This window comes from Salvelinus sp. IW2-2015, linkage group LG28 (assembly GCF_002910315.2).
Source record: "Salvelinus sp. IW2-2015 linkage group LG28, ASM291031v2, whole genome shotgun sequence".
NCBI lineage: Eukaryota > Metazoa > Chordata > Actinopteri > Salmoniformes > Salmonidae > Salvelinus > Salvelinus sp. IW2-2015.
The window spans coordinates 5,580,257-5,591,432 of record NC_036868.1 but is presented as its reverse complement, the minus strand read 5'-3'; the positions used below and the strand labels follow the sequence as shown (position 1 = coordinate 5,591,432).

The window sequence follows — 11,176 nt, the reverse complement described above, 5'->3', positions numbered from 1 at the left end:
GGTCACACAAACTAGCTTAAGAGCTAAAAAACCATTACTTTGGTCCGTAAAGATTACGGAGAGTGGCAGATAAGGGCCTTAGTGTAAAGAACGCGTTAACAGGCTCCCATGATGGTTGACAACGCAAATTTGAAGTGCTAAACACAATGGTCGCCGCAGAAAAGGCACACACATCGGTACGATTCTGACGCTACCGTAACGCAGTGCCGCTCTATGCTAACGAGCTTTTCCTCTTGTGGTGAGGGAGTAATCTTCCGTTCACACAGAAACATAAAATCTAGGCCCAGATCTATGTCCCAAATGGCACCTTGCCAGCACTCCTATTCCCTATGCCCCTGGTCAAAAAGTAGTGCACTATGGGCAACCTTATATTCCCTATGTCCCCCCCCTGTCAAGGTAGTGCAACTAATGGCAAACCTCCCGAACTTCAGCGGTCCTATATGTCCCTTAAAGAAAATAAGGTGCCATTGGGAACGGTAAGTTTCAAAAGTGAGTCAATCTTGGCGTAGCAGGCATTCCAAGAGCCCAAACGGAGCAAGTGGTTGTCTGGGATTTTAAAAAATTGGGTCACACCCTTTATGTGTGGTGTAGGAGTTCGGAAACATGTTACTGCTATTTTTTCTTCACTATTGGTACCCATAACATGGCTTGGAAGTTTGCGGATATCCGTCCAAATTTGGGGACCAGAGTGGGCTCACGATAAAAAAGATAGTCTACGCTCTCGCTAGTTGGATCATGGAAGAATTCAAGGAAAAAAAGGTTTTTCTCCGAAAATCTCTCTGATGTTCTGATGACCAAGATTGGGAACTTCTGGGCGGGGCTGAAATTCCCAAGTGTAGTTTGAGGAAACCTGCCTGGACCATCCGATGAGATGCTGTATGTGATGGTCCATAACCTCTGCTTGCTATGTGGTACGGTGTGGAATTCTGGGTGGTTAATATGTGTGGTCACTGGTGGTCAGAGATCAGTTTGATTCCTGGTGTTAGAATGTGTGGTCACTGGTGTGTCAGAGAATCAGTTTTGATTCTGGGTGGCTAGATGTGTGGTCACTTGTAGTCATAGATCAGTTTTGATTCTGGGTGGTTAGATGTGTGGTCACTTGTGGTCAGAAGATCAGTTTGATTCTGGGGTGGTAGATGTGTGGTCCACTTGTGGTCAGAGATCAGTTTGATTTCTGGTTATTGGCTGGACCAGTGCTATCCTGAGAAATGCCTGAGTGATGGACTGGTAAACGCTTGTATTGGACTCCACTAACGTGTTTTCTTCAACACTTGTGTGGTATCATAACAGGTCTTGGACTCTGAAAGAAGCTCTTTGTCTACAATCTGTCTCTCTCTCTCTCCCCCTCTCTCTCTCTCTCTCTCTCTCTCTCTCTCTCTCTCCTCTCTCTCTCTCCTCTCTCTCCTCGCCTCTCTCTCTCGTCTCTCTCTTCTCTCTCTCTCCTCTCTCTCTCCTCTCTCCTCTCCTCTCCTCTCTCGCTCTCTCTCTCTCTCTCTCTCTCCCTCTTTCTCTCTCTCCCCCCCCACACACCACACACACATCACACACACACACACACACACACAACCACACACACACACACACACACACCACACACACACACACACACACTGCTAATTCTCTGTGAACATTGCTGAACATCTCTCTCTCTCTCTCTCTCGTCTCTCTCTCTCTCTCTCTCTCTCTCTCTCTCTCTTCTCTCTCTCTCTCTCGCTCTCTCTCTCTTCTCTCTCTCTCCCTTCTCTCTCTCTCTCTTTCTCCCCAGGCCTGGACGACAGCCTAACAGCAGTATGTCCCGTTACTTTGAGCGTGAGAAGATTGACGGGGAGCAGCTGTTGAAGATCTCCCACCAGGACCTGCTAGAACTGGGTGTGACCAGGATTGGACACCAGGAACTGGTGCTGAGGCAGTCGACCTGCTCTGTGCTCTGGTTAGTAGTCTAATAATCACCAACCTACACACACACACACCTTCCTTCATATCCTATCAGAGCATAAGGTTTGGTCACACTTTATATTTGAATAGTCCCTTAGGCGTATATATGATCAACAGATGTCAGACTATCAACCAAACGTCATGTCCAATCACATTCAAATATTGCATAACTATAGTTTGATCATGGTTTGATCGCGTGTCAACTTCCCGTTCCCCATGTCCCAAATGGCAATGTCATTTTAGGTCACTCTAAAAGTGGGAATTAGACCACAATTCCAGCATGATAACATTCATGCCCCTGTAATTTCCAATGAACCTGGTGAAGTGATAGTGTATGGGGCTAGATGTGTGTAGTAGGCCTACTGAGTCGAGTGGTGCTTCTGGTACTAGCTTTCCTTCTGATAACTTTAGTTAAGCTGTAACAGTGAGAAAGTCAGTGCATTATGCCAGTGCCTTGGTATCAAGTGGCTTTTGACATTTTTAATTTTAGAGGGTATCTTGACTACCATCTTGTTTTTGAGGTCCTCTTGAATAAACAGTAAAAAAGAGTAAGAGCTTGTTGTGCCTTCGGCAGAGTGATTGTTATTTAGCCCAGAGCGGATCCCAGAGCGAGCCCAACTTGAAGCGTGTCCAAACGTCCCATGGATGGGAGAGGCTGGCATTGGTCAAGACACTGGATTAGGGAAGAATGTCCTGGCGGTCAGCTGCCTCTCTCTCTCTCTTCACACACTCTCTCTAATCTCTCTCTTTCTCCATCTCTCTCTCTCCCTCAGCTTAAGTGTGTCCAAGTGACCCATTAATGGGTTACGGTTAGGGATGATGTGTCAAAGCGGCCCATGAACGTGTTAGGGTCAGGGTTAGGGATGAGTGTGTCGAAGCGGCCCATGAACGTGTTAGGGTCAGGGTTAGGGTTGAGTGTGTCGAAGCGGCCCATGAACGTGTTAGGGTCAGGGTTAGGGTTGAGGTGTCCAAGCGGCCCATGAACGTGTTAGGGTCAGGGTTGGGATGAGTGTGTCGAAGCGGCCCATGAACGTGTTAGGGTCAGGGTTTGAGTGTGTCGAAGCGGCCCATGAACGTGTTAGGGTCAGGGTTAGGGATGAGTGTGTCAAGCGGCCCATGAACGTGTTAGGGTCAGGGTTAGGGATGAGTGTGTCGAAGCGCCCATGAACGTGTTAGGGTCAGGGTTAGGGATGAGTTGTCGAAGCGGCCCATGAACGTGTTAGGGTCAGGGTTAGGGTTGAGTGTGTCCAAGCGGCCCATGAACGTGTTAGGGTCAGGGTTAGGGTGAGTGTGTCCAAGCGGCCCATGAACGTGTTAGGGTCAGGGTTAGGGTTGTGTCGAAGCGGCCAGAACGTGTTAGGGTCAGGGTTAGGAGTGTGTCGAAGCGGCCCATGAACGTGTTAGGGTCAGGGTTGAGTGTGTCGAAGCGGCCATGAAGTGTTAGGGTCAGGGTTGGGTTGAGTGTGTCAAGCGGCCTGAACGTGTTAGGGTCAGGGTTTGAGTGTGTCGAAGCGCCATGAACGTGTTAGGGTCAGGGTTGAGTGTGTCGAAGCGGCCCATGAACGTGTTAGGGTCAGGGTTAGGGTTGAGTGTGTCCAAGCGGCCCATGAACGTGTTAGGGTCAGGGTTAGGGATGAGTGTGTCCAAGCGGCCCATGAACGTGTTAGGGTCAGGGTTAGGATGAGTGTGTCAAGCGGCCCATGAACGTGTTAGGGTCAGGGTTAGGGATGAGTGTGTCGAAGCGGCCCATGAACGTGTTAGGGTCAGGGTTAGGGTTGAGTGTGTCAAGGGCCCATGAACGTGTTAGGGTCAGGGTTAGGGTTGAGTGTGTCGAAGCGGCCCATGAACGTGTTAGGGTCAGGGTTAGGGTGAGTGTGTCGAAGCGGCCCATGAACGTGTTAGGGTCAGGGTTAGGGTTGAGTGTGTCAAGCGGCCATGAACGTGTTAGGGTCAGGGTTAGGGATGAGTGTGTCGAAGCGGCCCATGAACGTGTTAGGGTCGGGTTGAGTGTGTCGAAGCGGCCCATGAACGTGTTAGGGTCAGGGTTAGGGATGAGTGTGTCCAAGCGGCCCATGAACGTGTTAGGGTCAGGGTTAGGGTTGAGTGTGTCGAAGCGGCCATGAACGTGTTAGGGTCAGGGTTAGGGTTGAGTGTGTCAAGCGGCCCATGAACGTGTTAGGGTCAGGGTAGGGTTGAGTGTCGAAGCGGCCATGAACGTGTTAGGGTCAGGTAGGGTGAGTGTGTCAGCGGCCCATGAACGTGTTAGGGTCAGGGTTAGGGTGAGTGTGTCAAGCGGCCCATGAACTGTTAGGGTCAGGGTTAGGGTGAGTGTGTCCAAGCGGCCCATGAACGTGTTAGGGTCAGGGTCAGGGTTAGGGTCAGGGTTAGGGAGTGAGTGTGTCCAAGCGGCTTTTCGATACCGTCAATACTGTTGAAACTATTTCTTTGAAGTTTTACTATTTTAATATTTGTAGCTACTTTTTAAGTAGGTACCTGCAGTCAACTTGTGCAATACTTTAGGAGATAAAGCAGATCACGTTCATAATTTCTTCTGTTACATTATTTTACATTATGTAGCTTACCATAGTTCCCCAGAACAGTTGAGCCAGTCACATGTTTGTTTGTAAATAGCTCAATGGGAGAAAGCAGGAGTCCAGCTGTGCATTGACAGGGTTTTATAATGAAAGTGAACAGTGCTTTTTTTGCTTCAATAGAGTAATTTATATGACGTGCAACTATAGTTTTCCTTCACAGAAAATACATTATTGCAACACATTCGGCAGAAAATAGCTTCATTTTCATCAGATGGCAACAGAAGTGCAACGCTATTTGGCTGGCAGCCACACAAGCAAAACGATGCATGTCCATCATATTTCTAATGTTTATCATAGACAGAATGTAGCCAGCTACATTTCCTAATGTTTTGTTTAAAGTTAATCTTGCATTTTACAGGAGAAAAGTTGTCTGGCTACACCGAAAAAAGTACTGGAGAAGAGTAGCTCCACATCAGTCAGAGTGCTGTCTGCTGATAGAATGATGGAGTAGCTCCACGTCAGTCAGAGAGCTTGTCTGCTGATAGAATGATGGAGTAGCTCCACATCAGTCAGAGTGCTGTCTGCTGATAGAATGATGGAGTAGCTCCACATCAGTCAGAGTGCTGTCTGCTGATAGAATGATGGAGTAGCTCCACATCAGTCAGAGCGCTGTCTGCTGATAGAATGATGGAGCAGTAGCTCCACATCAGTCAGAGCGCTGTCTGCTGATAGAATGATGGAGTAGCTCCACATCAGTCAGAGCGATGTCTGCTGATAGAATGATGGAGTAGCTCCACGTCGTCAGAGAGCTGTCTGCTGATAGAATGATGGAGAACAGTAGCTCCACATCAGTCAGAGCGCTGTCTGCTGATAGAATGATGGAGTAGCTCCACATCAGTCAGAGCGCTGTCTGCTGATAGAATGATGGAGTAGCTCCACATCAGTCAGAGCGCTGTCTGCTGATAGAATGATGGAGTAGCTCCACATCAGTCAGAGCGCTGTCTGCTGATAGAATGATGGAGAACACTAGCTACACGTCAGTCAGAGCGCTGTCTGCTGATAGAATGATGGAGTAGCTCCACATCAGTCAGAGAGCTGTCTGCTGATAGAATGATGGGTAGCTCACGTCAGTCAGAGGCTGTCTGCTGATAGAATGATGGAGTAGCTCCACATCAGTCAGAGTGCTGTCTGCTGATAGAATGATGGAGTAGCTCCACATCAGTCAGAGTGCTGTCTGCTGATAGATGATGGAGTAGCTCCACATCAGTCAGAGCGCTGTCTGCTGATAGAATGATGGAGAAGAGTAGCTCCACAATCAGTCAGAGCGCTGTCTGCTGATAGAATGATGGAGTAGCTCCACATCAGTCAGAGCGCTGTCTGCTGATAGAATGATGGAGTAGCTCCACATCAGTCAGAGCGCTGTCTGCTGATAGAATGATGGAGTAGCTCCACATCAGTCAGAGCGCTGTCTACTGATAGAATGATGGAGTAGCTCCACATCAGTCAGAGCGCTGTCTGCTGATAGAATGATGGAGAACAGTAGCTCCACATCAGTCAGAGAGCTGTCTGCTGATAGAATGAATAGAGAACAGTAGCTCCACATCAGTCAGAGCGCTGTCTGCTGATAGAATGATGGAGAACAGTAGCTCCACATCAGTCAGAGCGCTGTCTGCTGATAGAATGATGGAGAACAGTAGCTCCACATCAGTCAGAGAGCTGGTCTGCTGATAGAATGATGGAGAACAGTAGCTCCACATCAGTCAGAGCGCTGTCTGCTGATAGAATGATGGAGAACAGTAGCTCCACATCAGTCAGAGCGCTGTCTGCTGATAAACGCCCGTTCATGAATTCTCATCTGAGTGGAGAAGTGCAACTGAAGCACACAAATTAGGTCTGATGCCGAGCAAAAAATTACAATTAGAAGCATTTTACATCTACATTTACAAAATGCAGGAAGGTATTTCATATGCGTTTTATATATTTATATATAACGTGGGGCAAAAAAGTATTTAGTCAGCCACCATTTTGCAAGTTCTCCCACTTAAAAATATGAGAGAGGTAAGATGAGAGAGGTAATTTTCATCATAGGTACACTTCAACTATGACAGACAAAATTAGAAAAAAAATCCAGAAGATCACATTGTAGGATTTTTAATGAATTTATTTGCAAATTATGGTGGAAAATAAGTATTTGGTCACCTACAAACAAGCAAGATTTCTGGCTCTCACAGACCTGTAACTTCTTCTTTAAGAGGCTCCTCTGTCCTCCACTCGTTACCTGTATTAATGGCACCTGTTTGAACTTGTTATCAGTATAAAAGCACCTGTCCACAACCTCAAACAGTCACACTCCAAACTCCACTATGGCCAAGACCAAAGAGCTGTCAAAGGACACCAGAAACAAAATTGTAGACCTGCACCAGGCTGGGAAGACTGAATCTGCAATAGGTAAGCAGCTTGGTTTGAAGAAATCAACTGTGGGAGCAATTATTAGGAAATGGAAGACATACAAGACCACTGATAATCTCCCTCGATCTGGGGCTCCACGCAGATCTCACCCCGTGGGGTCAAAATGATCACAAGAACGGTGAGCAAAAATCCGCGAACCACACGGGGGACCTAGTGAATGACCTGCAGAGAGCTGGGACCAAAGTAACAAAGCCTACCATCAGTAACACACTACGCCGCCAGGGACTCAAATCCTGCAGTGCCAGACGTGTCCCCCTGCTTAAGCCAGTACATGTCCAGGCCCGTCTGAAGTTTGCTAGAGAGCATTTGGATGATCCAAGAGAAGATTGGGAGAATGTCATATGGTCAGATGAAACCAAAATATAACTTTTTGGTAAAACTCAACTCGTCATGTTTGGAGGACAAAGAATGCTGAGTTGCATCCAAAGAACACCATACCTACTGTGAAGCATGGGGGTGGAAACATCATGCTTTGGGGCTGTTTTTCTGCAAAGGGACCAGGACGACTGATCCGTGTAAAGGAAAGAATGAATGGGGCCATGTATCGTGAGATTTTGAGTGAAAACCTCCTTCCATCAGCAAGGGCATTGAAGATGAAACGTGGCTGGGTTTTTCAGCATGACAATGATCCCAAACACACCGCCCGGGCAACGAATGAGTGGCTTCGTAAGAAGCATTTCAAGGTCCTGGAGTGGCCTAGCCAGTCTCCAGATCTCAACCCCATAGAAAATCTTTGGAGAGAGTTGAAGTCCGTGTTGCCCAGCAACAGCCCCAAAACATCACTGCTCTAGAGGAGATCTGCATGGAGGAATGGGCCAAAATACCAGCAACAGTGTGTGAAAACCTTGTGAAGACTTACAGAAAACATTTGCCTCTGTCATTGCCAACAAAGGGTATATAACAAAGTATTGAGATAAACTTTTGTTATCGACCAAATACTTATTTTCCACCATAATTTGCAAAATACATTCATTAAAAATCCTACAATGTGATTTTCTGGATTTTTTTTTTCTCATTTTGTCTGTCTAGTTGAAGTGTACCTATGATGAAAATTACAGCCTCTCTCATCTTTTTAAGTGGGAGAACTTTCACAAATTGGTGGCTGACTAAATACTTTTTTGCCCCACTGTATACACAGTATATTCTGGGTTAACCCGACCCTAAATGTAACTTGCTAGTTATCTAAGTAAGTGGCTGAATTAATAAGGTGACAGGCATCATATGGTGTTAGCTTTCTGATGTGTTTGAGAAGTCCTTTACATMACTTATCTGTACAGCTGCCACTATCTTTATTTCCTTGCATTTTTTCTTCTTTTGGCTCAATCAAACAATGACTATGAGGTTAAAGTGTAGACTGTCCGCTTTAATTTGAMGGTATTTTCATCCATATCAAGTGAACCGTTTTTGAAATTAGAGCACATTTTGTACATAGTCCCCCCATTTTTAAAGGTTTGTGACTACACATTTGTTGGATGCATTTCCTTTTAGTTTTGGTTGTATTTCAGATTATTTTGTGCCCAATAGAAATTAATGGTAAATAATGTATTGTGTCATTTTGGAGTCACCTTTATTGTAAATAACAATATAATATGTTTCTAAACACTTCAACATTAATGTGGATGCTACCATGATTACGGATAGGCCTGAATGAATCGTGAATAATGATGAGTGAGAAGGTTAGACGCACAAATATCATACCCCCAAGACATACTAACCTCTCACCCTTACAATAACGGGGGAGGTTAGTATTTTTGGGTGGAATGATATTTGTGCGTCTATKACTTTTCCTTCAGGATTATCCATAATCATGGTAGCATCCACATTCATGTAGAAGTGTTAAGAAACATATTATATTCTTATTTACAATAAGTGACCCCAAAAGGGGTATATTAGATTGCGTAGAAATGCAGGAAATTCGTTTTAGATGCCCCAACCACTTCTGAGGGAGGACCCCCAGATCCCCGCCAGGTTATGTCCCCCCCACTTCTAAAACCAAAGTTGTACCCCTGGTTGTATGTCCAAGCAGCCCACAGATGGGATAGGCTAGCATAGGGAAGAATGCCCAGTCAGCTGCCTCTCTGTCACTCTTCTCCCTCTCTCTCTGCAAAAACAGGTTTTTAGATTTGAAACTGAAATATCACATTTACATATGTATTCAGACCCTTTACTCGTTACTTTGTTGAAGCACCTTTGGCAGCGATTACAGCCTCGAGTCTTCTTGGTTATGACGGTACAAGCTTGGCACACCTGTATTTGGGGAGTTTCTCCCATTTTTCTCTGCAGATCCTCTCAAGCTCTGTCAGGTTGGATGGTGAGCGTCGCTGCCCAGCTATTTTCAGGTCTCTCCAGAGATGTTAGATCAGGTTCAAGTCTGTTCTCTGGCTGGGCCACTCAAGGACATTCAGAAGTTTGTCCCGAAGCCACTCCTGTGTTGTCTTGGCTGTGTGCTTAGGGTCGTTGTCCTGTTGGAAGGTGAACCTTCGCCCCAGTCTGAGGTCCTGAGCGCTCTGAAGCAGGTTTTCATCAAGGATATCTCTGTACTTTTACTCCGTTCATCTCTCCCTCGATCCTGACTAGTCTCCCAGTCCCTGCTGCTGAAAAACATCCCCACAGCATGATGCAGCCACCACCATGCTCCACTGTATGTTGCCAGGTTTCCTCTAGACATGACACTTGGGATTCAGGCCAGAGTTCAATCTTGGTTTCATCAGATCAGAGAATTTGGATTCTCATGATCTGAGAGTCCTTTATGTGCCTTTTGGCAAACTTCAAGCAGGCTGTAATGTTCCACTCTACCATAAGGGGCTGATCGGTGGAGTGCTGCAGAGATGGTAGTTTTTCTGGAAGGTTCTCCCATCACCACAGAGGAACTCTGGAGCTTTGTCAGATTGACTACCGGGTTCTTGGTCACCTCCCTAACCAAGGCCCTTCTCCCCCGATTGCTCAGTTTGGATGGGCAACCAGCTCCAGGAAGAGTGTTGGTGGTTCCAAACTTCTTCCATTTAAGAATGATGGAGGCTACTGTGTTCTTGGGGACCTTCAATGCTGCAGACATTTTTTGGTACCCTTCCCCAAATCTGTGCCTCGACACAATCCTGTCTCGGAGCTCTATGGACAATTCCTTCAACCTCATGGCTTGGTTTTTGCTCTGACATGCACCGTCAACTGTGGGACCTGATGTAGACAGGTGTGTGCCTTTCCAAATCATGTCCAATCGATTGAATTTACTACAGGTGGTCTCCAATCAAGATGGAAACATCTCAAGGATGATCAATGGAAACAGGATGCTCTGAAACACATAAATGTTCTGTGTTTGTGCCATCTTGCCAACTCCCATCATTGTCATTGTCAAGAATGACCATAGGAATTGGCTATACAGCACAATGTCACGAATCGGCTCGAAGTTCGGCTCAATGTCACGAATCGGCTCGAACCCAGGTGTGTCCCATTTCGCTGACGACCCTCCTGGCTCCGCCCACCGACATCCTATTAAGGAAACAAGAGCAAAGAGAAAGAATTCGGCAGACAGAGTGGGAGGATCGTCACAACAAACAGATCTGGGACCAGGCTAGTGGTGCAGAACACGGTGTATTGTATTCCAGTGCTATGTTCTCTGGACTAGCTTCAGTGTGTAGTGTGCGATACATTGAAAAGAGAATTTACAGTATACTCAGTGTTCTACTCTATTGTGAAGGCTTTTTGAATAGGGTCCACAGGCCAGAGAATGGAGCCCTGATACCCCCTAGTGTGAAGGATTACTAACAGTGGCACACATTAATAGGGCACAGGGAAACAGATTGGCACGGGGCAACAGATTGGCACGGGCCAACAAACTGGCATGGGTTACCAGATTGGCACAGGGCAACAGATTGGCCCAGGGAAACAGATTGGCACGGGGCAACAGATTGGCACGGGGCAACAAACTGGCATGGGTTAACAGACTGGCATGGGGCAACAGATTGGATGCCAGAACAGGTGGTGGTAGTACACCGGACCTTGTTATCTTTTAAGAGAGCTTTGGTAGTATCCCGGACCTTGTTATCTTTTAAGAGAACTTTAGTGGTAGTATACACCGGACCTTTGTTATCTTTTAAAAGAGCTTTAGTGGTAGTACACCGGACCTTGTTATCTTTTAAGAGAGCTTTAGGGTAGTATCCCGGACCTTGTTATCTTTAAGAGAGCTTTGGTGGTAGTATACCGGACCTATTATCTTTTAAGAGAGCTTTGGTGGTAGTATC

At 46.4% G+C, this 11,176-nt stretch overlaps 2 protein-coding genes across 2 annotated transcripts in view; both read left to right on the top strand.

Moving 5' to 3' along the window:
- snd1 (staphylococcal nuclease and tudor domain containing 1) overlaps positions 1-11,176 on the top strand; it is a 67,934-nt gene that overhangs the window by 561 nt on the left and 56,197 nt on the right. The window contains 2 exon segments of the mRNA XM_070435740.1: positions 1,766-1,930; positions 10,720-10,860. Of these exon segments, the coding sequence (XP_070291841.1) occupies positions 1,766-1,930; positions 10,720-10,860 (306 nt within the window).
- LOC111954651 (connector enhancer of kinase suppressor of ras 3) overlaps positions 1,806-11,176 on the top strand; it is a 27,623-nt gene continuing 18,252 nt past the window's right edge. The window contains exon 1 of the mRNA XM_023974531.2: positions 1,806-1,930. The gene's annotated coding sequence lies outside the window, so the exon portion shown is untranslated. The remainder of the gene's footprint in view (positions 1,931-11,176) is intronic.